Source organism: Venustampulla echinocandica (assembly GCF_003357145.1).
Source record: "Venustampulla echinocandica strain BP 5553 chromosome Unknown scaffold_0, whole genome shotgun sequence".
Taxonomy (NCBI): domain Eukaryota; kingdom Fungi; phylum Ascomycota; class Leotiomycetes; order Helotiales; family Pleuroascaceae; genus Venustampulla; species Venustampulla echinocandica.
The window spans coordinates 7,577,727-7,604,045 of record NW_022474205.1 but is presented as its reverse complement, the minus strand read 5'-3'; the positions used below and the strand labels follow the sequence as shown (position 1 = coordinate 7,604,045).

At 45.6% G+C, this 26,319-nt stretch overlaps 6 protein-coding genes across 6 annotated transcripts; 3 read left to right on the top strand and 3 right to left on the bottom strand.

Moving 5' to 3' along the window:
• Positions 1-388: 388 nt before the first annotated feature.
• On the bottom strand, positions 389-874 carry BP5553_02395 (Uncharacterized protein; the record flags this gene model as incomplete). Its single annotated transcript, XM_032011018.1, has 1 exon — positions 389-874. The coding sequence occupies one exon, from the start codon at positions 872-874 to the stop codon at positions 389-391; it is 486 nt and encodes a 161-aa protein (XP_031875072.1).
• A 165-nt stretch (positions 875-1,039) lies between these two features.
• BP5553_02394 (Uncharacterized protein) lies at positions 1,040-3,695 on the top strand (the record flags this gene model as incomplete). The annotated part of the gene is made up of 3 exons (XM_032011017.1): positions 1,040-1,392; positions 1,606-2,379; positions 2,438-3,695. The coding sequence occupies 3 exons, from the start codon at positions 1,040-1,042 to the stop codon at positions 3,693-3,695; spliced, it is 2,385 nt and encodes a 794-aa protein (XP_031875071.1).
• A 643-nt stretch (positions 3,696-4,338) lies between these two features.
• BP5553_02393 (uncharacterized protein) lies at positions 4,339-5,616 on the top strand (the record flags this gene model as incomplete). The annotated part of the gene is made up of 2 exons (XM_032011016.1): positions 4,339-4,809; positions 4,858-5,616. The coding sequence occupies 2 exons, from the start codon at positions 4,339-4,341 to the stop codon at positions 5,614-5,616; spliced, it is 1,230 nt and encodes a 409-aa protein (XP_031875070.1).
• A 1,152-nt stretch (positions 5,617-6,768) lies between these two features.
• On the bottom strand, positions 6,769-13,014 carry BP5553_02392 (uncharacterized protein; the record flags this gene model as incomplete). Its single annotated transcript, XM_032011015.1, has 10 exons — positions 6,769-6,924; positions 6,975-7,145; positions 7,303-7,346; positions 7,635-8,231; positions 8,265-8,588; positions 9,036-9,838; positions 9,980-10,487; positions 10,584-11,307; positions 11,995-12,359; positions 12,576-13,014. 10 exons carry the CDS (start codon positions 13,012-13,014, stop codon positions 6,769-6,771), a joined length of 4,131 nt encoding a protein of 1,376 aa, XP_031875069.1.
• Positions 13,015-17,267: 4,253 nt separating this feature from the next.
• Positions 17,268-20,750, bottom strand: BP5553_02391 (uncharacterized protein; the record flags this gene model as incomplete). The annotated part of the gene is made up of 4 exons (XM_032011014.1): positions 17,268-17,721; positions 17,778-18,314; positions 18,407-20,264; positions 20,318-20,750. The coding sequence occupies 4 exons, from the start codon at positions 20,748-20,750 to the stop codon at positions 17,268-17,270; spliced, it is 3,282 nt and encodes a 1,093-aa protein (XP_031875068.1).
• A 1,937-nt stretch (positions 20,751-22,687) lies between these two features.
• Positions 22,688-23,323, top strand: BP5553_02390 (Uncharacterized protein; the record flags this gene model as incomplete). Its single annotated transcript, XM_032011013.1, has 1 exon — positions 22,688-23,323. The coding sequence occupies one exon, from the start codon at positions 22,688-22,690 to the stop codon at positions 23,321-23,323; it is 636 nt and encodes a 211-aa protein (XP_031875067.1).
• Between the last annotated feature and the right edge of the window lie 2,996 nt (positions 23,324-26,319).

The window sequence follows — 26,319 nt, the reverse complement described above, 5'->3', positions numbered from 1 at the left end:
CGAAGTCTCATGTTACTGAACTACCCTCCTTACAGCTGGAGAGATCAGCTTGTGAGATGGGTGCAATAGTAGGCAGTAAAACGAGGTCACATAGACAGAAAATCAATCAGTGTGTTTTGTACAGAGCTGATCTCTACCACCGCCGAGGTGGCGAGAGATGCCCTATTATTCATTGATTTAGGAGTACGTCAAACGGACAGACTTAACTATCCCCATAGACTAGGACAACCAGTTATTCCGACTCCAAATCCATTGATCCGTCTTGCAAAACAAGGTTGAGGCTCTGCATTATCACTTCGGCTGCACCCGTATGACACTCAGAAAGACAGATAAAAAGACCATGCTTGCTTCCCGAAACACTCGCCCTCTACCTCCTATGCAGCCGTGTCTACTTCTGGGGGGGCCGCATCAATGAAGCATCGCCTGAGGCCCAGATAACATTCAACACCAACTTCTTAATCTTCCACACACCCGCTTCGTCCTTGATCAGGTCAACGGAATACTCCCCGCCCACAGTGTACTTGGTTCCGTTTGGATCCCTGCCCGTGCCGGAAGACGCATGCTGTGCTGTTGAAGTAGCAGTAAGAGAAGCAGTATCGGCTCCATCCTGGTAATTCACACGGACCATGCTGATATTGTGCGTGGTATCCATAGGACCAACTTTATTGAGAACATTTGTGCGAATCAGGGAGAGGCCCTGGAGGACTCTTTTGTTGTCATCATGAATTTCCATAGAAACGTCTTCTCCGGCCCATGCCGAGTTGAAGAGTGCGGAGTCATGATGATCACTGGCAATGGCGGCTCGGTACAGGGCGTCGGCGATAGCCTCACGCTGGCTGAGAGAGGGGAGGGTTTGCGGGAACGACTGCGACATTTTCGCGGCTTATGTTTGATAGAAGAATAGAAATTTATATTGTTGATTGTAGTCATGCTCAGTCTATCTATTTAAGTGACGGATCATATATGTTGAGTATGGGGATTTCATGTAAGCACGGCGTGTGCAAATCTTCCCGCGGAATTCTCGGGTTTTATCCGTGCCATGGAGAAAAACTCCGCCAAACTTGCCGCCAACTTCGAGGACTCCCGAAACCAACGTGGTCTTTACTTTCCGCGGCGTGCGCATCGTACGACAACGGTATGCTCCCAGAAGCCGCCACGATTTCGCGGTAAAGGCGAAGACGAATGTTTGCAGAGTCGAGTTAAGATGGACAGACCAAAGACGGGTCGCAGCGCCAGATGGGGCGCGGCCTGCGCTCCGTGTGCGGCAGCAAAGACACGCTGCATTCGCACCCAGTCTTCGGGGCCACAACAATGTGATCGATGCCGAAGTTTGGAGAAAGACTGCGTGGGTCAAACTTCTGGTCCAAGGAAGAAGAGACAGGCCAAGCCCTCGTAAGTCCATATTCATGCCCTGTTATACTCTTTGCGCATCAACACCTTGCGATAGCGTGGGGTGGGCATGAGCTCTGCCCCTAGGGGGTTCACTGCCCGTACCACTGCCCTTAGTACTACCCGATTATCTTCGTCAGGGTTCAACCGATATTCAATCGCTGAACTGCTTTAAACTCATCCACGTTGGACCCACTGTTGACTCTGCCTGACCAGTGTCAGTTTTGACACGAGAATGGCTCTGCCGGAAGAGGGACTCAATAATTTGATTTACTCATCGAAGACGCCGGGAGGGGAAAGCTCAACTGTACATGGCAGTTCATCCAATGGTAGTCTGGATTACCTCGCAAACAACCATTCGGCATCATCGGTTAGCACCAAACCCCAAGCTCAAGACACTCTAAGCCGGGATGAAACTGCTCTGAACACCCCAGCGCATGACTTCACCTCTAGCGCACCCACGGGTCTAACATGCACCTGCATGGCAACAGTAGACATGGAAGATCTTGTCCCCGTGGAGTCTGACGAGACTTTGTTGTCCATCTACAGGAATCAGTTGTCTAGTCCGTTGCCCTTTGTCATCATTCCAGCTGGCACAACGCCAAGACAACTGCAGGCAACTCGTCCATTTCTCATGAAGGTAATCAGAATGGTAGCTTCCGTCCGCCATCTTCGATTGGTGAGGGGACAAAGCCGCGCCGTTATGGAACATATCTCTAATGCCATACTCATGAGATCTGAGCGCTCGTTGGATCTCCTCCAAGGCATTCTGGTTTTCCTAGGATCCTACCACTACCATTGCATGGCTCATGCGCAGTTCAACAATCTGATCCGCCTAGCAGTCAGCTTGGTAGAAGATATAGATTTGAGTACATGCCCCAAGTCTCAACAGAGGAAGAGTCAGCTGCCTTTGGTACGTGCCGAGGAGCCCGTATCCAGAACGAACGAAGAGAAGAGGGCGCTACTTGGCGTCTGGTATATGAGCTCAAAGTGAGTCTCGCAACGCCTGAATGGAGCTTCATAAAGGACAAAACTAACTCGATAGCAGCGCTGGCCTTGTCGTGAAACAGTTAGCATTCACAAGATATACCAAATATATGGACCAATGCCTCAAAGATCTTGACGATGCTAGAGAATACAAGACAGACCAACTTGCCATACAGTTGGTCCACATCCAGCAACTCACCGAGAAAATCTTCCACTTCCACAGTAGTGATTCACCGGTGGACGAACAGCTAGGTTCGCCCGAACCTTCAACGATGGCGCGTCTAGAGGCATTCCGAGTTGAGCTAGACAGCCTCCGGAACGCACTACCCCCGAATCTTAAATCCGATTGTATGATTCCCCAAATGTTTGAAAATGTCGCCGCTGGTGCTTCGCTAACCCAGTCTGAGAGCCCAGACTTTCTATCTTGCTATCACAATAGTGCTTACCTCCGGATCTTTGAGCCTCTACTGGCAGGTTCACACCTACCAGATGCCGAATCTCAATCCTTCGCCTCGCTCTCGCTTTCAGGCGTGCCGATATCCGATGTCTTCTCACATTTCACTGCCGCACTCAAGGCCTGGCTCGAGAATTGGCTTGCCATCCCGGTCTGCTCCTACTTCTACATGCCTCAGCCCGCCTACGTCCAATTGGTCCATGGCGCCATGATGCTCTCTCGATGGGTAAGAGTAGCCGGGCCCAGCGCGGTCAAGCTTTCCAGTGCCGGCACGGCCGTGTCGCAGAAAGAATTCACGGTTCGCTGGCAACCAACGCCTGCTCTCAGCGGCGTGCCTTCATGTCCAGATCTGAGCTTGCCGAGGCCTCCAGCCTCACTATCCACCCAAGTCGTGTCCGCCCAGATACTCAACACGCTCAGGGCCAAGGTCACAGCGCAACCCAATCTTCAGGTTGATATCCTCGGCATCTTAGACACCATGGGAGCTCGTTTTGAGGCCGCAAAGATGGAGATGGCCGCGGCGCAGGGGGTGGATTGGGAGAATGATACATGGGACTTTGCTGCAGAACATTTGAAGATGAAGAAGGCTAGGGTCGAGAAATGGTGTGAGATGGTCGCCATGGCGGCAGGCGAGGGGAGGAGCCCGCTAACCGATGCCCATGACAGCGTTTACGAAGGGAGCAGAGAGGCCATAAATATGTTGGCAGGGCGGAGCGTCGACGGTTTCGGATGGGTAACATCAGGCTATGATTGGGACAACATGCAGTGGGAGAGTGCTATGTTTGATGAGATCTTGCAGGACATTCATACCGGAGCTATCTTCAAGCCCGTCGATTGGAACACAGACATGCTGGTCGATTTGTGACCAAGGGAGTTGAATCGACACTTATGCCTATCGATCAGCTTCAGTAGAGACAATATTCTGAAGTGCTCGAGATACGGGCATAACATTAAACAAATTGGGCCGGATAGGAGAGTTAGGAGTTGAAGTAGCTTTGGTTTGTGGGAGATCAGCCACGAGATGAGGCTCCACACGCGAGATTCGCGAGATTGCTGATGGCAGGAGCATTTCACTTTCAAAAACAGAGATGCGGGGATAGTCGACCAGAAGTAAGGCGATAGACATTATCATCCGAAAGTGTGGATCGTAAGCCTCCCAAAGTCAGGAATTTGCTATCTTTTGGTTATTTTCGATCTGAGCGACAGCACTTCTCCGCTTAAAGTCAGCGATGGGAACTCATTGTCGAGCTTCAGCGGTTTATCGTCCACCGTGCAACTGTCCGTCATGGTGGGAATCAGCAACGGGCCAACGACCCAGTTGTCCCCGCCTCAAATCGAGCCCATTAAGAGTCAAATGTCAGCAGGTGGCAAGCCATTTTCAGTGCGGACATCCTCGTAGTTATTGGCTTAAAGGAGTGGGGCACTAGTATGAGTGGGTACTTTGGTTTTTGGTCAGCACATTTCAAGATCGTCAAAAAACAACAAACACAACAACAATAATTCTTAGAATGGCACCCAAAATCCGATCCGCAGGCCCTATAACTCCTCAAAAACCGAAATCAAGTCATACTGTTTATACTACACGCCATAGAATTAGGTTTTTTGATGCATGGGATACACGCGCGCCTGGCCTAAGTTTACGTCAGTTTTGTCAGGACCGCGACCCCGATTTTGGAACAGCCTCTCGATGGCTCCGCCAACGTAATACCTTTGGCTCTCCTGCCTATCGTCGTACACGCAGGCTATCAAATAAGCTAGGTCGCCCTCCAATTGTCTCGAAAGAACAGTGCCAGATGCTTGTTTCGCCGTTGAGAAACCCAGTGCGTGACCAGGCATATAAGGCTCAAATTGAATTCCACAAATTGGGATGTAAGAAGCGCTCACTTCAAGCCAGGCTTAAGGCATGTACAAAAGGAGGTCAGCGCTATAAGCAGGCATATATTAAGAAGGAGATTTCACGTCAAAACAAGAGAAAGCGGGTTAATTATAGCGAGGAGCACTAATACAAAACAATCCACAACTTCTAGCAATATATCTTCTTCTCTGACGAAGCGCACTTAGATACTTCTTCCCAGGCCCAGGGCTATATTCTACGAGAGCAAGGAACACGTACGGATGCTGAGAATATACAGGAAAGGGGAGAGAGGACCGGGGTGAAGCTGCATGTCTTTGCTTGGGTTAATTGGTGGGGCAAATCTAAGCTTTACTTCTACCACGACGAGGAAGAGTATATTGAGCGTCCTCCTCGACCGCCAAAGCCTCGTACAAGGAAGTACGAGACTACTGACGAGTTTGAAGCACGGCTGAGAGAGTGGGAGGCTAGCCTGCCCCAGGAGCAGGTTGTTAAGCCAAAAGGGAACGCAATGACTCAAAAATACTACACTGAAACCCTCCTTCCAGTCCATGCCAAAGCACTGCACCAAGCTCGTCTTGTACGGCCAAATGGAGAGCTAAAACGGTGGCTTTTTCAAGAGGATGGGGATCCATCCCATGGGAAGAAGAAAAGAGGCATGGCACAGGTCTATTTAGACTCCAATTGGATCCCTACCCTTGTTCATCCACCGCAATCACCCGATCTAAATCCCACAGAAGAAGTAAGGAATATTCTAAAGCAACGAGTGCGGAGGAGGACGTGGAGAAATATTGAGGAGTATAAGGCAGTCTGTCAGGATGAATGGGACAAGATTACATTGGAAGAGGTCCGTGCACGCATTATAGAAATGCTAGATCGATGCAAAAGTCTAGTAAAAACAGGTGGCGCAGCCATTAAAAGTGATTTGTGGTGAGGTAGAATAGTAAATAATGAAAAATAAGGGGGATTTTTGCATATTCGCTTATTATTTGGTGTTGCATGAATTAGCGCATCCCCTGGTGGGTGTTTGCGATTGCCCATCTACGAAGGAGTCTCATTTCCTTGGGAACTTCTAGTTAATGCCCACACATCACAGAATCAAATGTTGACTGGAGGGGCTATAAGGTCGTAGCATTCATAATCCTCCATTAATTTAACCAAAAGCATCTCCATATACATAAAAAATCAAGACATTTCCCTATAAAATTCCTCCAGACGTCACGTCCAATCCCGGCCAGTGTCGGACATCTTCGACAGGAGGGGTGGTTACCTCCAACCGGCTAGTGATTGTGACGGCACGTGATTTGCGTCAGGTGACACTGAAAACGAAAGCCATTTTGGGCTGCCAAAACCAAAAATAGTTGCTTGCTACCCGTTGAAAGAGGTGTGGTAGCAAAAATAGCTGCTTGCTCGAGGGATGCAAAAGTATGACTGCAAAAATAGCTGCTTGTTAGAAGTGGTGTGGTACTAGAACTGGCTGCTTGTTAGAAGTGGTTTGGTATCAAACAAGCAGCTTATTCAAAGTATGTAAAGGTGTGGCAGCAGAATTGCTTGTTGGAAAGAGGTGCAAAAGTGCGATGGCAGAACAGGCTTCCGGTCTTAGCGGAGAAACGTTGAAACCTTATTTAGCATGGGCCCGGCGGCAAATATTTTTGGCGCGACTTTGCCGCCACTTCCAATCTTGGCAGGCTCCAAGCGCTAAGCGAACAAATGTGCCTCTAGAGTGGAACCGCAACCTATTGTCGTAACTTCAACCACAAGCTGAAATTGAAATTCGAAGGCAAGAAAGACCACTACGAGCAGTGCAAGCACAGGCTTCTACCGCTGAGGTTGCAGAATCTCAGCTTACTGTCTTTCATATAGAAGATGCCAAGACGACGCTGACAGATACTGCTGGTCTGGATCCCAGAACTTGTATTATAAGAGTTGTACAGGATGAGTATCCAGAGAGAAAGTCTTTGAGCAATCCCAGACCTCGACATCTAACGTTATCCAATGTATGTACAGCGCAGGCTAAATAATTTTCTATCTAGTAGATCCTCTGCTTCTCCAATGAGCATTAAGTCCTCAAACCTAAAGAGCCAATCTATCCCCCAGCACCCGTTATGTCTCCAGTCTGCAAGTCCTCAGTTCTCACCATAGGATTATCTCGTCCCTTCCGGCCTTCACAGAGCAGAGATTTAGTGCCTCGTTTTAAGAAACTAGCCGGTGTATATCTCTCTGGCCTAGGATAACTCTGATCCTAAACCTTTTTTTAGATTATAGGCCTTGGATCAAAAGAACGCTACTCACGACTTCTGTCAAGCTGAGTGGCCAGGAAGGTCCATCTCTAGATGATCCTTTAGATGTGTAATTAACGAGTTTTCCGTTCCTCCGTCCCAAAACGTAAATGTCATAGCCAAACTCGCTCCTTAGCTCGTCTGCCTTTTCCATAAAGGTGATTGATTCTCCTCCGAAAATTATCTGTCACGCGTTTTGTGGAGTATGAAGTCTGCGAGGCAGTAGATTGCAAACCATAGATTGATTGATTGATTGATTATTCCTTTTAACGTCCTTTGTAAGTCGAAGACTATAGTAGGACGGTTAGGGCTCTAGAGCCCTAACAAGCTATTGTAAATACAAGATTGAGAGTCAATATAGTCTGGGGACAGTGAGGGCCTAGCCCTAGTAAAGATAGTACTAAACAAATGAAAAGAAATAGTAAAATGACCGAATAGCTTAACTATAGCTCCGTATAGTTAAGTTAATCCTCCTCCGCTCTCTCTAAGTGCCACCGCCTCGTTACGATCCTAGTCTCTTTTAGGAAACTAATCGTTGCCTCTATTCCGACCTTGGTATGTAATAGCAGGGGTAAGGTGAGCCTAACCCCCCTAAGTTCCGATTTGAGTGCCGATCTAGCCCCTTTAAGCTCTGAACAGCTAAGGAGTAGGTGTTCAGGGGTCTCTCTCTTACCGCACCGGCATAGATCGCTATTGGAGCGATCTAGCCTAAATAGGTACGATTTGAGGTATCCGTGGCCTAGTTTGAGCTGATAAAAGGCACTAGCTGTTTCCCTTTTCGTATTAGGTGGAATTAAGGGCCTGGCCCCTATTTTCCAGATAAACTTGCGGGTATAGCTATTTGGATTCGAATTGGGCTTATTCGTCGTATAGTTAGTTAAATAACTTAACCACTCAGCTCTCCGAATCGCCTTGATTTTCATCCCTAGGTAGGCGAAGCTAGTACTATTAGAGCTAGGCTCTTCAAGTGTAGCTCGCTTAGCTAAGCGATCGGCAAGCTCGTTTCCTTCGATATCGGTATGCCCTGGAACCCAGGCTAGCTCGATACTAGCCCCTTTTTGAATTGCCGCTTCGGTAGCCTGAATAGCCCTAATTTGGCAATCTTGGCCGGGGTTATCGCTAGGTGTTTTCAGGCGGTGTAGTCCAGCTTGGTTATCGGAGTAGATCCGGTATTTTTGCCGGGGTATAGCTATTGAGCTAATGTACTCAATAGCCTGTGTAACCCCTTCAAGTTCTCCGTTGTAAACAAGCTGTTCGGCCCCGATATTAACTATACTACTATACCGAGTAGGTATAGCTATACCTACTCCGACACCTATACTGTCGGGTATATAGGAGGCGTCGGAGTAAACGTGGGTAATTCGGGTATTTGGGATCGATATTAAGGTATTATAGGCCAAGGCTTCTTCCTCTTTAGGTAATTGACTGATTTCGACCGAATAAGGTGTTTTTCGGGCCCAGGGGGGGAATTGAAAGTGCTGGATCCGTTCGTAACTATAGCTAACTATACGGCTAATTGAGCTAGTAATCCGGTCAAGCTGTATAGCTAAAGTCGGTTCAGTATAGTTAAGTTCCGAATCTGAAGCTGAATCCGAATCCGAATCGGGCCTAGCTAGGTATTGCCTAGCTATTATAGGGTTAGCTAAATTAGCACTAGCTCTTTCGGTATTTTTACTAGCTTCTATATTAACCGGGTGGTTTTTAGAGAGCCTAGTAAGCCGGAGAGCGTATTGCCGGATTGAGCTATTAAGCCGGATTTCAGGGGGGGGTAAGCTGGCCTCCACTTCCATCGGTATAATAGGGGCTGTTTTGAATACCCCTAATATCTTGCGCAAAGCTAGGTTTTGGAGCTCCTGGAGTCGCTTTTTGAAGCTAGCTTGGCCTCGCCACCAAATAATCGATCCGTAATCGGCTATACTCGTTACACAGGCTATATATAGCTGGCGTATAGCTGCCGGGGATAGGCCACGTTCGGTATTAGCTAGTCAGGCTAGGCGTAAGAAAGCCGATTTAGCTTGAGCTATTCGAATTTTGACGTGCTCTTTATACGAGAGCTTTCGATCGAACCAAATACCACGCCACCTAACTAGCTGTTTGGGCTCAATTCGAGTTTGATCCGGTAAGCGTAGCTTGGCTTTACTCGGCCCAAAGTGGATTAGTTCGGTCTTGGCTAGATCGAATTGAATCGCACTTTTAGCCCCTTGATCGAATAGCCTAGCTGCCTCTCTCTCTAGTATCTTAATATTACTCGTATAGTTAGGTGTAGTAACTATTAGAGCTATATCGTCGATATAGGAGAGTGGACGGGCTGTAACTATACCGGTAAAGAGGCCCCTTATATAAATAAGGAACAGGATAGGTGATATCGGGGAGCCTTGAGGGATACCGGTATTAAGAGCGGCAAATTGCTCGATTTGGCCGTCAAAAGCTAGGCGTAATAGGCGATTACTAAGGAACGACTGTACCCAGCTAGCTAGGCTAGTAGGCAAGCGTAGGTCCTTGAGTATCGACAATAGCTGGTTCTTGGCCACGTGATCGAAGGCTCCTTTGACGTCTAGGAGTAAGGCGGACGTCTTTTGCTTCTGTTTTAGGCCTATTTCGACCTCGTTATTGAAGAGCAAAGCTGCGTCAATAGCCGATTTTTTAAGCCTACCTCCAACTTGGCTCGGGTGGAGTAGGGTGGTCGTTTCAGCTAGGTAGCCTAATCGTTGAGCTAGAATCCGTTCGCTGACCTTGCCTAGGCAATTGAGGAGTGATATTACTCTATACGCCTTAGGTAAAGTGTAGTTAGGCTTTCCTAGCTTTTTGAGAATCGCTCCAGTAGCTTGTTTCCAGCAAGTAAGGTGGTATCCAACGTCAATTAAGGCCGAAAAGAGCCTAAAGAAGACTTCCGGAATAGCGTTATAAGCGTGTTGGATAATTACTTGCGTAATTAGGTCCGGTCCAGGTGTTTTGCCCTTAAGCTTAGTCGTACAGGCGGTAGCTAGCTCCGGTATAGTTAAGTTGGGCTAAAGCCACTTATTCGAAGGGGTATAGCTATTCCAAGTTGGCTTTGGGGCTTCGGGGGGCGGTGGGAAGAGCGTAGAGCGAAAAGCAGAGCATTTGCCGGCAAATGAGGACTCTAGATGTTCCGGATTGGTACTAGCCTGGATAGGCGGTATTAGTTCGATCTGTCGGTCCCTGGTATAGGCCATAGCCTTGAAAATCGTCTTTGGATCCTCCTTTTCAAGAAAGTCGTTCCAGTGGCTCCGTTTAGCTTGTTTTATAGCTAAAAAGTAGGCGTTTTTAGCTATAAGGTAGTCGCGTTTAGCGGTATAGTTATAGCTATACCGGATAAACGTTCGTTGATTCCGGATCATTTTCTGGCGTAGTTCCTTAAGGCTATCGTTCCACCAGGGCTTAGCCCTAGCCCCTACCTTCCTTTTTGGGATACTTAGGTCCGCCGCCTCCGTAACCGCCTTAGTTAGCTCTTTGGAAGCTTCGTCAAGTAGTATAGTTATACTACTCTCTTCTTCCTCAAGTATAGCTAAAGAGTTCGTATAGTTAAGTATAGTTATCAATTCAGGTGAATTGAGAGCTGTACAGTTAACTATACCGGACTTCAGCTTCTCTGAGAATATACCCCAATCGGCTAGGTCGGTATTATAAGCGGTGGCCAAACTTAGATTATCGACTAGCGGTCTAGTATTGCCGGCAATAGTAAAGTTAATACCGTAGTGATCCGATCCGAGATCTGGGAGTACGATCCAGTCCTGGATTTTGCTGGCTAGGCTTGGGCTGACTAAAGTAAGGTCTAGGACACTTTCTCTAGTCATATGAGGCCTGAAAAAGGTGCCTATACCGGGGGTATTCAGTAGCTCTAGGCTATTAGATTCGATCCAATCGACTAGCTCTTCGGCTCCAGGAGAAGTGGTAGGTGCTACCGGATCCCACCAGGGGTGGTGGATATTAAGGTCTCCGGCTAGTACAGTATTAGGGCCTAGGGCCCTAGGGTAAAGTACCCGATTAACTGTACGTAGGCCCGAATCGCCTAAATCCTGCTCATTGTAGATATTCAGGAGTTGAATAGTCGCGTTTGCCTCCGAAATATCTAAAACAAGTAAATCCGGGTCGTTTGGTGAGGTATTAGCTATACAGCTAGAAGGCCTAAACCCCCTAGCTATATAAGCTAGCGTTCGTGGCCGTAAGTGAGTTTTCGGTAGAATTTGAGTATAGCCGGGGTGGAGTACTGAGCGGGTATTACCTGGAACTAGCCAAAGCTCTTGAACAAGTAATATATCCACTTTAGTCTCTACAGCTAGCTGTAGAGCACTCTCCGTAGCTTCGGCGCTACGGTTCAAATTCACCTGTAAGACTTTAATACTAGAACTAATCATATAGTTCGAGTATTAGAGCCTTTGGATTTGAGTGCCAGGAGTACCTCACAGGCCTTATCCGTGGCCACGTGAGCTTCCTTGCAATTAGCACACTTAGGAGCTAGGTGTAAGTACTTTTTGCTTGTAGCTTTACAGCTAGGGCAATAGTGCTGCCTAGTTGAGTGGCTTTCAGCACAGAAAGCACACGTAGGAGCCCGCCTACAGTAGCTTTCCAAGTGCCCAAAGCCTAGGCACTTAGTACACTGTGTAGTTGGGGCAGTAGTATAGAGCTTTTCAACTCGTACACTTATCCCCGCTATATAGAGCCTATTCCGAATAGCTCTATTAGCCTCCTGTTCCGTGGCAAAGGATAGGGCTATTGAGCCAGCTAGCTGATTTTGCCGGCGTTCTTTAGGCGTAAGCTAATAAAGTGTTCCAATTGGGTTTAGGCCGGTATTGAACGTTTTGATCTTATCAATAATTAGGGCTATGCCCTCAGGGGTATTGAAATCGGCTGTTGGGATCCTATGGATAGCTACTTTGAACTAAGGCTCATCTTTATATAATGCCTGATTAAGTACTATATACTCCCAAATAGTTCTTTTTTCGATCAAGAAATCGGCTATATAGTTAGGATGTAGTTGTAATAACTAGATTCCTTTTCAGAAATCTAGTTACTGAAATAACTACAGGGCCTTTGATTCCTTTGTCGGTAAAAGCTTTATTTAGAGCATTTCGGGCGGCTAGGGGAGAGAACGAAGTAGTAGTTCCAGGAGTTTGTGTAACAATAAGCCTATTCGGGCTAGATCGTTCCGATTTAGGCGGTGTGGCCTGTTTAGGCTTTCTGCCAACAAGTGTCCACTCCTGGGGGCGATCGGAGGCTTTGGAGCCTTGATTTGCAATACTTGCAAAGGACGGTATAGTTAAGTTATTACTTAACGTCGAATTCGGTAGATTGGGAGTAGTTGGTCGTATAGTTAAGTTATTACTTAACCGATCGGCTCCAGGGGTGGGGCGGGTAGGGCCGGTGGGGCCGTCACGTGCTTGGGCACGTGATTAGCCTCGAGCTGCCGGGTAGCCGATTCCAGATTTGAGATCTGGGACGAGATAATCGAGGATGCTTTTTGGAGGTGGCCGTGTTCAGTGAATTCTCTAAAGACCTCGAGTAGGTCTAAGAGCTTAGACTGTTCAGTACGGGCTTTCGTAAGGCCGTACGTAGGCTTCGACGATTAGGTCTCTAGCCTCGAGTATCGCTGTACCGGCGGTACGGGTAGTAGTACTAGAGGCTCGGGGGGTGCCGGAGGCTCGGGTATATTCGAATTCGAAATCGAAGTCGGAGCCGGAGCCTAAGTTGGCCGGGCGGTCTGTGCGGCCTAGCGTAGGTACCCTTTTGCGTGCACTGCTTTCAGGGGGTGGTGAGGCTCTAGGCCGCTTCCGAATCGGGCTAGGGGCGAAAAAGTTTTCAATCTCAGAGGCGGAGGCCAAAGGGTCGCTGGAAAAGAAGTCGAATTGAGCTTGCGCAACGTCCTTTAGAGTCGATATAACTTGAATTGAGGGTAGGTTAGGGCTAGGGCTAGGCGCCTGCTCTATTTCATCCGAATCGACGAAGTTCCGGGGCGGTAGGAGGGGCGGGAGCTCCTGAGGGGGCTCCTGGAGGAGCTCCTGGGCAGGAGTCGACGGATCCGAACTCAATTCCATCCTACTCAACGCCTATATACGGATATATAAGACGATAAATAGGACGAATAGAGAGTTCTCCGAAGATATAAGTGTTTTTGGGGCCGAAAGGAGGTTGAATTTCGTCGAAAAAAGGTGTGTATAAAGTAGTTGTGTTTAGTAGTATAGTTATAGTTATACTAGATAAACGTTCGTTAATTCCGAATTATTTTCTGGCGTAGTTCTTTCAGATTGTCGTTCTACTAAAGCTTAGTTCTAGCTTCTACTTTCCTTTTTGGGATACTTAGGTCCGCTGTATCTATAACTGCTTTAGTAAGCTCTTCAGAAGCTTTATCGAGTAGCTTAGTAATAGCTATACTCCTTTCTTCTTGGAGAATAACTAAGGAATTTATATTGTTAAGTTATATAGTTGTCAATTCAAGTGAATTTAGAGTTATATAGTTAATTATACCGGATTTCAGTTTCTCTGAGAATATGCCCCAATCGGCTAAGTCGGTGTTATAGACAGTAGCCAGGTTTAGATTATCGACTAGTAGTCGGGTATTGCTGGCAATAGTGAAGCTAATGCTGTAGTAATCCGATCCGAGATCCGGGAGTACAATCTAGTCCTGGATTTTGCTAGCTAGGCTTAGGCTGACTAGAGTAAAGTCTAGAACACTTTCTCTAGTTATATAGGGCCTGAAAAAAAGTGTTTGTGCTAAGGGTGTTCAATAGCTCTAAGCTATTAGATTCGATCTAATTGACTAGCTTTTCAGTTTTAGGAGAAGTGGCTTTTACTTCCGAAATATCTAAAATAAGTAGATCTAGGTCGTTTAGTGAAGAATTAGTTATATAATAAGAGGGCCTAAACCCTCTAGTTATATAAGCTAGTGTACGTGGCTGTAAGTGAGTTTCCGGCAGAATTTGAGTGAATCTAGAGTAGAGAACTGAACGGGTATTGCCTGGAACTAGCCAAGGCTCCTGAATAAGTAATAAGTCCACTTTCGTTTCTACAGCTACCTGTAGGGCACTCTCCGTAGCTTCGGCGCTACGGTTCAGATTCACTTGTAGGACTTTAATACTAGAACTAATTATATAGTTCTAGTATTTGGACCTTTGGTAGAACCTTTGGATTTGAGTGCCAGGAGCACTTCACAGGCTTTATCTGTGGCCATGTGGGCTGCCTTGCAATTAGCACACTTTGGAGCTAGGTGTAAGCACTTTTTGCTTGTAGCTTTGCAGCTAGGGCAATAGTGCTGCCTAGTTGAGTGGCTTTCAGCACAAAAAGCACACGTAAGAGCCTTTCTACAGTAGCTTTCCAAGTGCCCAAAGCTAAGGCACTTAGTACACTGTATAGTTGGAGTAGTAGTATAGAGCTTTTCAACTCGTACACTTATTCCAGCTATATGAAGCCTATTTCGAATAGCTCTATTAGCCTCCTGCTCTGTAGCAAAAGAGAGAGCTATTGAGCCAGCTAGCTGATTTTGCCGGCGTTCCTTAGGCGTAAGCCAATAAGGCGTTCCAATTAGGTTCAGGCCAGTATTGAACGTTTTGATCTTATCAATAATTAGGGCTATGCCCTCAGGGGTATTGAAATCGGCTGTTGGGATCCTATGGATAGCTACTTTGAACTANATATACTCCCAAATAGTTCTTTTTTCGATCAAGAAATCGGCTGTATAGTTAGATGTAGTTGTAATAACTAGATTCCTTTTCAGAAATCTAGTTACCGAAATAACTACAGGGCCTTTGATCTCTTTATCTGTAAAAGTTTTATTTAGGGCATTTCGGGCTACTAGGGGGGAGAACGAAGTAGCAGTTCCAGGGGTTTGTTTAATAATAAGCTTATTCGGGCTATATCGTTCCGTTTTAAGCAGTGAAGTTGGCTTTGGTTTTCTGCCAACCAAAGTCTATTCTTGGGGTGCTTTTGGGGCTCCGGAACTTTAGTTTGCAACACTTGCAAAGGACAGTATAGTTAAGTTATTATTTAACGTCGAATTGGAGGAATTGGGAGTGTTTGAGCGAATAGTTAAGTTTTTGCTTAACCGATCAGATTCAGGGGCAGGGCCGCTGGGGCCGGCGGCACGTGGGGCAGCACGTGAGAGGTCACGTGACTTGGCTTCGAGCTGCCGGGTAGCCGATTCCAGATTTGAGATCTGGGAGGAGATAATAGAAGAGGCTTTTTAGAGGTAGCTGTGTTCAGTGAATTCTCTAAAGACCTCGAGTAAGTCTAAGAGCTTTGACTGTTTGGTACAAGCTTTGGTAAAGTTGTAAACTTCGATAATAAAGTCTCCTTCCTCAAGTATCGCTATACTGATAGGATAGGCAGTAGTGTCAGGGGCTCAGGTATATTCGAATACGAAATCGAGGTCGGAGCCGGGGTTTGAATTAGCCCGGCAGTAGTCAGTATCGGGGCTTAAAGTAGCTAAGTAGTCGGGACAGCCTAACGCAGGAACCTGGCGTGCAGCACTTTCGGGGGGAGTAGATACTCTAAGTCGCTTCTGAATTGGGCTAGGAACGAAAAAACTTTCAATCTCAGGGGCAGAAGCTAAAGAGTCGCTGGAAAGGAAGTCGAATTAAAGTTGTATAACGTCTTTTGGAGGTGCTGGAATTGATATTTGAATAGAAAGTAGGTTGGGGCTAGCGGCTTGCTGCTTATTCAATTTCATCTGAATCGACGAAATACCGGGGCAGTAGAGGAGGCGGGAGCTCTTGAGGGGGCTCCTGGAGGAGCTCCTGGGGAGTCAACGGATCCGAACTCGATTCTATCTTACTCAACGTCTATATTCGAATATATAAAACAATAAATAAGACGAATAAAGCGTTCTTCGAAGATATAAGAGGCTTTTGGGCCGAAAGCAAGGGGTTGTCGTTACGCAGGCTATATATAGCTGGCGTATAGCTGCTGGAGCCTTGGTTTGTAACACTTGCAAAGGACAGTTTAGTTAAGTTGTTATTTAACGCCCAAAACTTAAAATTCGAATAATTCAAACTAAATTAGTATTCTTACATTTAGTTTATTTAGCTAATACTAAGCGTAGTTTATTACTAGCAACTATATACTAATTATATATAGTAAACTCTAAAATGTTTCTTCAATTATTTTCTCTTAGATCTTAAATCTAGAATTAGTTACTTAGTAGCTCAAAGTGAAGTTATATAACCTTTTATATACTACTAACTTTACTTATATCTCCGGTACTACTTACTCTACCTTTGAATCCGATTAGTTAAGTAAAAACTTATTGTTTGTTTGTTTGTTTATTCTTTTTAACGTTCTTTGTAAGTCGAAGACTGTAGTAGGACAGTTAAAGCTAGAGCTCCAACAAGCTATTGTAAATATAAAATTAAGAGTCAATATAGTCCACTGGCCCTACCCGCCCTGCCCCTGAATCCGATCAGTTAAGCAAAAACTTAACTATATACTTAAACGCTATTAATTACTCTAATTCGACAGCTCAACTTTTTTCGACGAAAATCAACCCCTTGCTTTCAGCCCAAAAACCTCTTATATCTTCGAAAAACATTCTATTCGTCTTGTTTATCGTCTTATATATTCATATATAAGCGTTAAGTAAGATAGAATCGAATTCGGATCCGTTGACTCCCCAGGAGCTCCTTCAGGAGCCCCTTCAGGAGCTCCCGCCCCCCCTACTGCCCCAGCACTCTGTCGATTCGGACGAAATTGAGCAGGTACCGAGCCCTAGCCTTAACCTGCTGTTAATTCGAATTTCAGCGTCTCCAAAGAACGTTATCTAACTTATCTAACCTCAATTCAACTTCTTTTCCAGCGACCTTTTGGCCTCTATTCCTGAGATCGGAATTTTTTCGTCCCTAGCTTAATTCAGAAGCGACCCAGAGTTGCTACACCCCTTGGAAATACTACACAGAGTCGGGTACCTGCGTTAGGCTGTCCCGACTGCCTAGACACTTTAAACAACTACTGCCGGGGTAATTCAAACCCTGACTCCGACTTCGATTTCGATTTCGAATTTACCCGAGCTCCTAGCTCTGACACTTCTACCTATATTACTAGTATAGCGATACTCGAAGCTAGAGACTTGATTATCGAAACTTACAGCTTTACTAAAGCTTATACCGAATAAGCAAAGTTCCTAGACTTACTCGAAGTCTTTAGAGAATTCACTGAATATAGCTACTTCTAAAAAGTATCCAAAATTATCTCTTCCTAGATATTAAATTAAAAAATAGGAAACAGTTAATAATAAATACTTTAAGTTTATTTAAATAACTTTAATATCAAGTAGTACTATAAGTATCCTACTCGTAACTACCTAGTAGTCAATATCATCCTCTAACCACGACAACGTACTATAATCAAGCTCTTCTCCTTCAAACTCAAAGTAATCATCCGGATTATAGATCAGGTTACCCTCCTCGTCGAACACGTCATCGTCAAACTCTAGATCAAGCTCATCCGTATTATACATCTCCTCTGCATCGTCATCCCAATCAGCCCAGTCCCCATCGGTGCGATCCGTGATCCCGAGGGAGAGCAGGTAGCAGTCGTCGACCTCGCCGTTCGTAATACTATACTCTATGTCGGGTGACTTGAGCATCTCGATACCTGCGTCGATGTCGGAAGTTATAAGGTAGATCTTTGCGGACTGCGAGTCCTTGTATGTGCAAACCACTGGGAAAAAGATGTCGTCATTAGTTACCGCGGCGAGGAGACTTGGTCCATCATCGCTATCATCGTCATCCTCGTAGTAGAATGGAGCGAGTGCGCTGCGTGGTTCTTAGCTTTGGAAGGCCGCTAGGTCAAACATCGAGGCAAAACTTACACGTAAACGGATTCTCCTGGGAGCGCACTGTCGTCCGCGGTGCGGAGACGGCTGACACCCACCTTGGACATGGTGTTGTTGTAATAGTGCAGGACTCCTCCAGTGGGTGTAGAGAGCACTACGTCCTCATAACCGGCCCAGAGAGCTGTGCAAGTGATGTACCATGGGAGCTCATTCAGCGTGGAGTTCTTTTGCACGTATACGTTACCGTCGCTGCAGGAAGCAAGAATATACTCGTTGTCGGTATCTTGGACGGAAAGAGTACTGAACCAGTAGCCTTCGAAGGACTCATCGTCAAGGTCGTAAGGAATGGCGAGGATGTTGGAACCGGTATAGCCGTAGTCATCTAGTTCATTGACGGCATACGCGGTGAGGTCGACTAGCCCGACGGAGGTGCTGTTCGTGGTGTTTGAGCTGGTCGTTGTTGATGTGTTCGAGATCTGGCGACGGTCGTACTTCGTATAGTCGTACGAGATTTCTGGAAGAGACCTTTCATGAAGGCCAAGCTTGGCGTTGCCAGTTCCGTCGGTTTTGTTGCTGCGAGTCTGTTAGTGGTATTTAAGAATAATTATATCCTAAAGGTAAGAACTTGCTGCCAAATATCAAATATAAGAGCAGGTTAGACTCACCCAATACAGTACGATGCAAGAATATAGTCCTTGGTTTCGTGAAGGGTCCAGTTCTTCTGGATAAGACCGAACCCTTTGAACACCGCCTTCACATCATTCCTCACGCTGATCGATGTTGATATACCGGTACAATTGTTGATGGCCTTCAAACCAATCGAAGCGGTTTTGTTGTCGCCGGCGCTTGCCTCGACACCAATGGCGGCGGCGGCTTTGACCGACGGCATGGTCTCGAAACCAACTGACCCTTTGCATCGTGTGCAGCCGTTGAAAGTAGTGAGAGCGAACTCAAGACCAACCGGGATACCAAATTGAGCGGAGAGTGTGAGCTCGCCTTCAGCTTCGAACTTTGGCTTGAATTGAGGCTTGAAGCTCTTCTCGAGCATCTTGCCTCCCTTGTTCCAGTCGTATGTAAATTTTGCACGGGTAAGGCTAACGTCGGCCCTTGCAAGCATACTTCCTGTAACGTTTGCTGTGAGTTGAAGCTCAGTTCCGATGGAGAGGATAGGTCCCACTGTCACGAAGCCAAGGGTAAAAGGCGAGAGCGGGATGTCATAGAGGTTGTTTCGGAAGGTCTTAGTCAAAATATCCTGAGCAAAGATGCCCAGCCCGAGTCCAATAGTCAGATCCACATCGGCGTTCACATAACCATTAGTAATACCTTTGATGTTCTCAATAGTAATATTGCCAGAGGTCTTGAGGTTTCCTGACAGACCGCACTTGACGCAGTAGATGTTGACAAACTTGCCACGAAGTTTAGTAGTCTGCTTCTTGCCGCCAACAGGGAGTAAATCGGTTGACTTGGGCGGGGTTCCGAAGGACTTGAGGAGAATAGCATCATCCCCCCAAGGGGACTTCACGGCCTTCAAGTCTGGATCGATCGGCTTGCAGTCACGTTTGGTTTCCTTACACTCCTTAGCCGGCCGAGGTAGGAGGAGTTTGTCGAAGTCTTTTTCGAAGATGTTTGGGGTGCCGGTGATAGCATTTTTGATTACAGTAGCGGCGACTTTGCCAACCTCAACGATCTTCACTGTGACCTTCACAATGCTTTCTCCAGCTTTGATAACATCCTTCTTCGCGTTCTTGACTGTGGTCGTTACCGACGACTGAATTTTGGCAACCCCATTCTTAGCACTATCGAAAGCCTTGCCCGCTGTAGACTTCAGCTTGTCAAATAATATTCCTCGTCTCCGAAGGGGCATGCCAGGTGTATCCCAATCTTCTTCCAGATCCACATCACCCAGGTCGTCAGCGAACGAGAAATCGCTAGCGTTGAAATAGCCAAGGCCATCATCTAGGTCCTGATCGAAGTAGGGCCCCAAGCAAGCAGTAGGAAGACCATATTTGGTATCTGCAGGTACTGCACATTTGCCTGTCGTAGTAGGTGCAGGGGGGGGTTCCGTAGCCGCGGGAGTTGGGGATGGCGGGTTATCGGTAGGACTGCTTTCACCTGGGCCTGATCCATATACGACCTCGTGATCTCCATAGGTACCCCAGGAAACGTTGATATCGTGGGCGGCGTCCCCGATAGGACGAGCCTGACCAATTGCCACCACGGTAAGGGTATTGATATCGAAGATGAGCTGCCCGGCCTGGTAGTAACAGCGCTGGTTCTTGTCATAGTCACCACAGCCAAGGGTGAAGGTGATGAAGATTATGTCCTGGCTAGCATCCCAGCTCGATGCGATATGGTCAAATGAGTTGAGGTCCTGGAAAATGATGATCAAATTGCCCATTGAAGATACTTCGACACTGGTGATCATAGCGGAATGATCTAGGACAACGGAAGGGACCTTCCATCTCGGGGTAACAACAGCATAGATGCCAGCAGAGGAGCCTGTTCTAAGATTAACTTTTGTCACTATACAATAATATCTTGGCGGATACCCACGACGGGCTACGAGTGTCACGTACCTGGGTTGCTCTCTTGTGCATAATGAATCACAGCTCCAGCGTTAGGAGGATGGGGGGTAAGATGGCCAATATGGCCCATGTCATGGTCCGTTGGAATGACGGGTGCGAGGGTTGCAATTGGACCAAGTTTGGACGTAGGGAACTCATATACTGTCGAGGACACAGTTGCTGTAACAATAACAACATCAACATCTCCAGTACCAGAAACAACAGGGGATGGTGTGACTGCGCTGGAGGCTGATGTCGAAACAGAGGACGAAAGTCCCGTGCTATTCCCGAATGTGGTCTGTTTGCTTGTAGATTGAGCTGAGGCGGAGAGGGCTGTAGACGGGGTCGTGGAAGAATAGGTTCCATTCCGTCGTCCAAGCTGAGGCAGTTGGGGATAGGCGTAGGCAACGGATGCCCCGAGGAGGGGAACTGCCCACCACTTCATCATGTACCAAGTGATAGCCGTCGGCAACGGGCAGAAGAGAAAAAAATAGAATAATAGGGGTATATTACTGATATAGCACCAAATGAGTGACACGAGCAGAATACTCGGAATAAGGTGATGGATAAAGAAAAAAGAGCCAGAGGGCCACCCACAGTTATATACAGCGCACGATTATCTGCCTCAGTATATACAATCATCGTCCCAAGTCTTGTTCGCGCCCATTTTTGGAGATCCAGACCATGAAGCTCGAGAGTCTAGACCTCTGCAATATTGGAGGCCCGCGCCTTTTGTCTCATCAACTTCCAGTTAGTAGTGTACGCGGGACCGCATCCCCAAAGCGTGGGACTCACGATCTTGTATTGGCGGAGTGGCTAAGCTGAACCGCTTGAATGGGACAGGTAGTATGGTGGCTTGGTGGCGTGGCTGACCCAGCTTAGCGACTCCAAATTGGAAACAATACAAACGTATTATTGGAAAAAAGGCCGCTAGAGCGCGAACGAAAATATAATTGAGCTTCGGGAGGGGTGCCTTTTTACTTTTTTATACTTTTACTCCCTCCGGCTGCTACCTATAATAAGTTGGGCCTCCCGTCTATAGCAATTTATTCTGTCAAATGCGATGGCGAGGAATCCACCAGGAGCCGCTGGGTAGTAGGCGGGGCCCTCCTGACCTCCCTATCGTAGTAATCTGTCCTGGACAGCATATACCGTGTGTACATTGCCCCCTGGAACCCCTGTAGAAGCTGCTACCACCTGTCCAAGCGCTATTAACTCTTGCATCCGTGGATCAACCCCTTGTTGGCCTTAGTTACAGGCAGAGTAGAGCAATTGTACATATAACTTGCCAAGCTTGATTCAGCTGGCGCTAATTTGTAAAATTGAGCCACACAGTCAAGCTTCCTGGTCCCGAAATAAGCCTTCGGCCTAGAAGCTCCCTTCACAGTGCACACGACGATCCGCTTCCACCCCCTATCTCGTTCCATGGGCACTACAATTATCTCGGCAATGGAATTTCCTGCCTACTCATATATAACATCCACCGCAACCAGGGGTAAAAAAACTCAGAGGACACCTAATTATGGCCGCTTGCTTGCCCAGCATCGGCTGGCGGAAGCATCTCAAACAATGTAACAGTCTGGCTGCAAATCCCCGTCTACTTCCTGCTGGCCACCGGTGAAATCCCAGGCTTCACGACTCTCTCAGAGTACAGCTACTCAGAGGCGCCAAAGGACATGCGTAGCTTGGTCCGGGTGTTGAGGCAGGTGCCTGCAGGCATAGGATCTGCCCTGGCACTAGCACTTTCGCGAGTCTGCAGCGATTTTAAGATCTTATGGGTATACGCGGGGTTAGTAGCGGTTATGATCTTCTGGGCACCGGTTTTCTAGTTTACATTTAGGAGATACGACAAAGACGATGGTAGCGAGTCGGACGACGGCCGTCACCTTCAACTAAACTCCAACAGTGATGGTGGAGGAGGCTCGGAAGCCGAGAAGACCGATGCGTCCTAGTTACATCTGATAGAAATATAAGTAGCTCTGAAGCTAATTCTCTCGTAGGCTATGTAAGCTTGATCTGTGATTTCTTATAGCGCCTTTGGTCTCGGATCCAGCACGGGCTTGCTACATTCAGTACTATAAGACTGAACATACGTCGCGGGATAACTATCAAAGGTTAGCATAACATGCCGCGAGATTCCCACTAAGATATAGAGAGTATATTACCTTATCTACAATCAGTATCGTTTTCTTGAAATTTTTATGTGGGAAAGAGGGAGATAGGCCCTACATCACGTGAGCGCTATTATAATACCCCAATCAACATCGTGCATTCACGCTCACTTCGTCTTTAAATAGCGGCTACAACCAAGTAGGAACACAACTCAACTCAAATCAACGATCACTTCGTCTGCCGAATGAGTCCCTGGCGACAGTCTCTATAATGGATGGTCCTCGAAAGATAGGCCAGCTACCTTTACATCTCCAGCTGCAGCACTTCCGCAAAGCGCTCTCCACCAACCCTACGCTCCTCACGATCCTCAGGCTCGTGCCGCAACTTAACCTAACGCACTGGTACCTCGCTGCCGGCTCCATCGCGCAGACAGTGTGGAACTACGTATCAGGTCTGGACCCTGAGACGGGCATCTCGGACTACGACCTCGTGTACTACGATGCGTCAGACCTATCATGGGAGGCGGAGGACAGGGTCATCCAGGCAAGCAAGAAGCTCTTCGCCGGTATAGCAGCAGAGGTTGAGGTACGCAATCAGGCGAGGGTTCATCTCTGGTACGGGGAAAAGTATAGGAAAGAGTGCATCCCCAATAAGACCCTGGAGGACGGGATCGACTCTTTCATTTCGAATACCGCTATCATCGGTGTGCGAATAAGGGAGGACGCGAAGGGGCAGCAGGAGGAGGACGAGTGGGATATTTACGCGCCGTGGGGGTTGTCAGATATGTTCAACCTAGTCGTAAGACCAAACCCTGTTCTTGGAAATAGGGAAACGTATGAGAAGAAGGCAGAGAGGTGGAAGGCAATTTGGACCAGGCTGACGATCAAGCCATGGCCGAGAGACTAGATCGCGGGACCCTAGCTCGGTAAGATAACAATATACAGGTATCTTACTATATCTAAAGTATATGCGACATAACTTTTTTCGACGAAAATCAACCCTTTACTTTCGGCCCAAAAACTTCTTATATCTTCGAAGAACGCTTTATTTGTCTTATTTATCGTCTTATATATTGGTATATAAACGTTAAGTAAAATATAATTGAGTTCGGATCCGTTGACTCCTTAGGAGCTCCTACGCCCTTTATTGCCCCGGAACTTCGTTGATTCGGACGAAATAGAGTAAGTGCCTAGCCTTAGTTCTAGCTTACTTTCGATTCAAATATTAATTCTAGTGTTTCTAAAATACATTATTAAACTTTAATTCGACTTTCTCTTTAGCGACTCTTTAGCTTCTACTTCTAAGATCGAAATCTTTTTCGCCTCTAGTTTAATTCGGAAGTGACCTAGAGTTTCTACACTTTCTGAAAATACTACACGGAGTCGGGTTCCTATATTAAGCTATCCTGACTGTTTAGCTACTCTAAGCCCGGGTACTGACTACTACTAGGCTAATTTAAACTCCGACTCCGATTTCGATTTCGAATCCGAATTTACCTAGGTCTCCGGATCTACTACTTCTACTTATACTGCCGATATAGTAATACTCGAAGCTAGAGACTTGATTATCAAAGTTTATAACTTTATTAAAACTTATCCTGAATAAACTAAACTTTTAGACTTCCTAGAAGTCTTTAAAGAATTTATAGAATATATATAGTTTATATAACGAGTATTACTAATTATAGATCGATTATTTAATAGTATAGTTAAGTTAACTTAACACAACAACTCTAAGAACTCTAAAACCTAACTTTACATAAAATATTAGAAATATTCAAAACAACTTCTATTATATTTATAGAAGTAGATGATTATTCCTTTTAACGTCCTTTGTAAGTCGAAGATTATAGTAGGATAGTTAGAGTTATAAAGTTCTAATAAACTAATAATAAGAATCAATATAATCTGGGGATAGTGAAAGCTTAACTTTAGTAAAAACAACGCTATATAAATGAAAAACAGTAAAATGACCAAATAACTCAACTATAGCTTTATATAGTTAAGTTAATCTTTCTTTTCCGCTCTCTCTAAGTACTACTTCCTTGTTATAATCTTAGTCTCTTTTAAGAAACTAACTGTCATTGCTATTCCGACTTTGGTATATAATAGGAGAAGTAGGTTGAGTTTAATTCCTCTAAGTTCCGATTTGAGTATTGATCTAGCTTCTTTATATTCTGAATAACTAAAGAGTAAGTATTCAGAAGTCTCTCTCTTACTATATTAGTATAAATCGCTACTAGAGTAGTCTAGCTTAAATAAATAGAATTTAAAATATCTGTAGCTTAGTTTGAGATAGTAGAACATACTAGCTGTTTCCTTTTTCGTATTAAGTGGAATTGAGAGTTTAGTTTCTATTTCTTAGATAAACTTAGGTTTATTTGTTATATAGTTATTTATATAACTTAACTACTCTACTCTGCGAATTACTTTGATTTTCATTTCTAAATAAGTAAAACTAGTACTATTAGAACTAAGTTCTTCAAATATAGTTCGTTTAACTAAACGATCAGTAAATTCGTTTCTTTTGATATCTATATATTATAGATTTAAGTTAGTTCTATACTAGCTCTTTTTTAGATTACTATTTTAGTTATCTGAATAGTTCTAATTTAGTAAACTTAGCCGGAATTATTACTACGTGTTTTTAAGTAGTATAGTCCAGCTTGATTATCCGAATAGATCCGATATTTCTACTGGGGTATAGTTATTGAACTAACGTACTCAATAGTTTATATAACCCCTTCAAGTTCTCTATTATAAATAAGATGTTCGGCTCTGATACTAACTCCGACATTTATACTGTCGGGTATATAGAAAGCGTCGGAGTAAACGTAAGTAATTCAGGTATTCGGGATCGATATTTGGATATTATAAGCTATTGCTTCGTCCTCTTTAGACAATTGACTGATTTCGACCGAATAAAGTGTTTTTCGGGCCCAGGGGGGAATTGGAAGTGCTAGATCTGTTCGTAACTATAACTAACTATACAGCTAATTGAGCTAGTAATCCGGTCTAGCTGTACCCGCAAGTTTATCTGGAAAATAGGGGCCAGGCTTTCAATTCCACCTAATACAAAAAGGGAAACAGCTAGTGCATTTTACCAGCTCAAGCTAGGCCACGGATACCTCAAATCGTACCTATTTAGGCTAGACCGCTCCAATAGCGATTTATGCCGGTACAGTAAGAGAGAGACCCCTGAACACCTACTCTTTAGTTGTTCAGAGTACAACGGGGCTAGATCGGCACTCAAATCGGAACTTAGGGGGGTTAGACTCGCTCTACCTTTATTATTACACACTAAGGTCGGAATAGCAGCGACGATTAACTTCCTAAAAGAGACTAGGATCGTAACGAGGAGGTGGCACTTGGAGAGAGCGGAGGAGGAGTAACTTAACTATACAGTACTATAGTCAGGTGTTTCGTTCATTTTTACTGTTTTTCATTTGTTTCGCGTTGTTTTTACTAAGGCTAGGCCCTCACTGTCCCCAGATCACATTGACTCTCTCAATATTGTATGTACTATTAGCTTGTTAGGGCTCTGGAGCCCTAACTGTCCTACTATAGTCTTCGACTTACAAAGGACGTTAAAAGGAATACACAAACAAACAAAAAATAACGGAGAACTTGAAGGGGTTACGCAGGCTATTTATTCTCTTAGTATATTATACTTATACTATACTTAGTTATACTTCTATCTCGCGGATAATATACCCTCTCGTATTATTAATTAATTAATTTTTAAGTTATAAATACGAGTCTAGATATATTATAAAGCCTGATTATAACTATACTCGCCCAACCCTTTCCTCTCGGAAGGTAAAACCTCGATGTATTTCAATCCCTTCATTATCCGATGGCTGGTTGATAGCTTCGGTGCTGCCCATCTTATCGAACGTTCTA